This window comes from Cyprinodon variegatus, unplaced genomic scaffold (assembly GCF_000732505.1).
Source record: "Cyprinodon variegatus isolate N-32 unplaced genomic scaffold, C_variegatus-1.0 Scaffold81, whole genome shotgun sequence".
In the NCBI taxonomy this organism is placed as follows: Eukaryota; Metazoa; Chordata; class Actinopteri; order Cyprinodontiformes; family Cyprinodontidae; genus Cyprinodon; species Cyprinodon variegatus.
Window position 1 is genome coordinate 1,476,433 of NW_015150534.1, and position 3,016 is coordinate 1,479,448.

A 3,016-nucleotide genomic window follows, 5' to 3' on the forward strand; every position below is an offset into this window, starting at 1 on the left:
TGCGTTTAGGCCAGGGTTTGACTTCGTGTGGACGGGGCCTAAGAAGATCAAAACAGGATATGTTTTACTATCAGGTTGCTCCACTCTATTTTTTTTTTTATCCAGTAAATTCTCAGCAAACCTCGTGTCCTTTTTGCGTTTTCTCCCTTCTCTTCTGTTGTGCTGCAAGACTCCAGTTATTGTTACTGACCAATAATCTGTAAAGAAAACCTACTGAGAGAGATTGCCACAGTTTTGGACAACCTTCTCAACGACACAAAGTTGGGGATAGATCCAGCTGTGAAATCCCTCTAAATGAGCGACAGCTGCGTCTGGCTGGAGCTCCCCTGACTCTTGTCTTTGGATGGAAGGAGCTTTATTTGGGAAATAGCTGCAATCTGAGCCAAACCAAAGTAACTCTGGCTCTTAGTCCACTTCCATCAACCGTGTTCCCACTGGAGATAATTGTGAATGTAGGGGAACAATCGGGGTCTCCCTTAGAGAAGAACTGCAACAGAAAGTAAACAGTTTCACTGCCAACAGAGCAGTAGACTCATCACATCAGCTAGAAGAAGTGGAGAGAGTTTCTCGTAAAAAAAAAGTTGGCCGTTTGTGTGGAATCCCCCCTCTCTGTTGCTGACTCAGTTGATCCATGTGTTTTCAATTCTGAAAATTGAGGCTTTCCCACCTAAACCTGCAGCACGTCTTATGTTCTTGCACTCAGATGCACCACTTGGGGTTTATTTTGCATTCAAGACAAAATACCAAAAGTAAAACTAAATAAGAGATCAAAGAAGAAACAAATGAGAATGAAGAGGTACAAGAGGGGTTGACAAATCTGACAGATAAAAGAAAGTTTTAGATCAACTCAAGGGTAAAAATGTGCTTAATCTGAGCACGATGAATTAATGAATGTAGGGAGGAGGCGTTTATTGGTCTATACTGTTAGGTTTATTCAATGATGATTATAAAATTATGTTTATGAAACATTTGTGCGAGGGGATGCTCCACTCCTGTCTCATAATTCAGTCAGGAGACCATCCTGCCTTGTCATTCTGATGGAGCATTCTGTCTTCATGAACCGATCAATTGTTCTGTCAGAACAATACTCTATTTGTAACCATGTGTCATGTTCTGTTAATAAAACGCTCTGCGGAGGAGTAGTTCAGTGGGAGACGGTGTGTTTGAGTCTGGGGTTCAACTGTCTCTCCTTCCTGCAGGAATTGTATCCATAATTGTGTATTTCAGTTGTTCTTTTGCAAAAACCTAAGTTGCATGCAGTTTGTTTCTTTAAGTCTAACATTAGCAGCAAATGAACTAACCTGCCTTCGTCTCTGTGATTACTCAATGAGTGTCTCTGAGATGACCTACAAACTCTGCTTTCAAGTATGCAGGCTGGTGGGACAGGAAGTGGTTTTAACTCATAAAAGCACAAATCCCTTCGTCAAGCTAGCGTATAACTAACAACATGCAGTTTTCAGGTGATTCTTTTTTTCCCCACTCTATAAAGCCTCAAACACTTTTAATTGAAAAAGCTTCCTGGATGGGAAGCGAAACGTCTTCAAATTTGGAAACAAATTCCAGTGGATTGTTTAACTTTTTGTGGAATAACTGTTAAGTTAACATATTAGCACAGTCTTTTCAGAAGATAAACAATCTTTTTTCTGTTTTTTCTTTTCCTTTCCTAGATGGTCAGCAAATCTGGGAGGCGGAAGCAACAGTGGACAAAGATAAGAGCCAACCTGTACGTAATATGCATGTTTCTATTTCTTTTGGTTCCATACATTGCCTCAAAAAACTTTTTTTTTGTTTTGTTTTTTTAGAAGAAGCATTTTTTAACACAATAGCTTCATTTCAGGAGCTCAAACGTAATCAGATTAAAAAAATACTGTAAGGAGTGAAATGGTGATTCTTCTTTTGACCACCGGTTTTCTCTTTTTTTAAATGCTTTGTTAGGTCTGCAGTGTTATAAGTTTTCTTTGCTGTTTTATTTTGGGCTTTTTATGTTATAAGTTTAGTCTTTAACAAGTGATGGATGCTTTTTTTGGGTTCAGATCAACATTCTTTTCTTTGATAAGCTTGTAGGTCATATTTTTTGTATATTCTGGGTCATAATTCATCTGTATCTGTTATTCAGCTTAATTTGAGCAGACGGGATGTCTCTGAACATCTTGTAGTGTCTCTGCCAGCCAGCAGGCGCAGCCATGTTTTACAGACAGTCAGTATGCTCTAAGGTCTGGTTGCTGATCCAGACATATTGTCATTTATCTGTGCAAAGGAAGCTCTTCCATCTACTGCTTGTTTAAATGTTCTTTTTAGCAAAGTCTAACCTGTCCTTCCCGTTCTGGAGGCTTTTGAATGGTTTGCAACTTGCAGTAAATCTTCTTTGTCGTCGATGTTCATGCATCTTGTCTTTATGGTACTTGGATGTCGATATTCGTACATCTTGAAGGGGATCATCTTTACCTGGTTGGCTGTGGTGAAGGTTGTTTTTACCATCTGCTGTACGTTCAAAGCAGCATCTCCCAAATGTAAACACCAAAGATTTGATCTACTTAATGGATGATTACATCACAAAGGGATTAAATATGTCTGCTCCTTTTGTATGGAAGCAAATCGTTACCATATTTCAAATGAAAAAGCATTTTCAGAGATGCTTTTAATTTTAAGAATGTGGCTGCATTGTACGTATTTGCTGGGGTACATTTTGAAAAATAAATCTCAAATGTCTTTTTCTTTTTCATTTTAATTAAGTAAAAGGATGAGCAGTGTTGAAAAAGAAAATGAAAATAGGATGATTGGTTACTAATTTCATTTATGAGCCAAACAATGCAGCCACATTCTTAAAATGAAAAGCGTCTCTGACAATGCTTTTTCATTTTAATTAAGTAAAAGGATGAGCAGTGTTGAAAAAGAAAATGAAAATAGGATGATTGGTTACTAATTTCATTTATGAGCCAAACAATGCAGCCACATTCTTAAAATGACAAAGCATTTCTGGAAATAATTTTTCATTTTCAAAATTTTACATTTCAAA

The 3,016-nt window shown here is 37.6% G+C and overlaps 1 protein-coding gene across 2 annotated transcripts in view; it reads left to right on the forward strand.

The window, feature by feature from the left end:
• The window catches only part of nfatc2 (nuclear factor of activated T-cells, cytoplasmic, calcineurin-dependent 2), a 43,453-nt gene that overhangs the window by 18,688 nt on the left and 21,749 nt on the right, over nucleotides 1–3,016 (forward strand). For both annotated transcript variants that reach the window (XM_015373161.1, XM_015373162.1), the window contains exon 7: nucleotides 1,668–1,723. In XM_015373161.1, coding sequence (XP_015228647.1) covers nucleotides 1,668–1,723 — 56 coding nt within the window. The remainder of the gene's footprint in view (nucleotides 1–1,667; nucleotides 1,724–3,016) is intronic.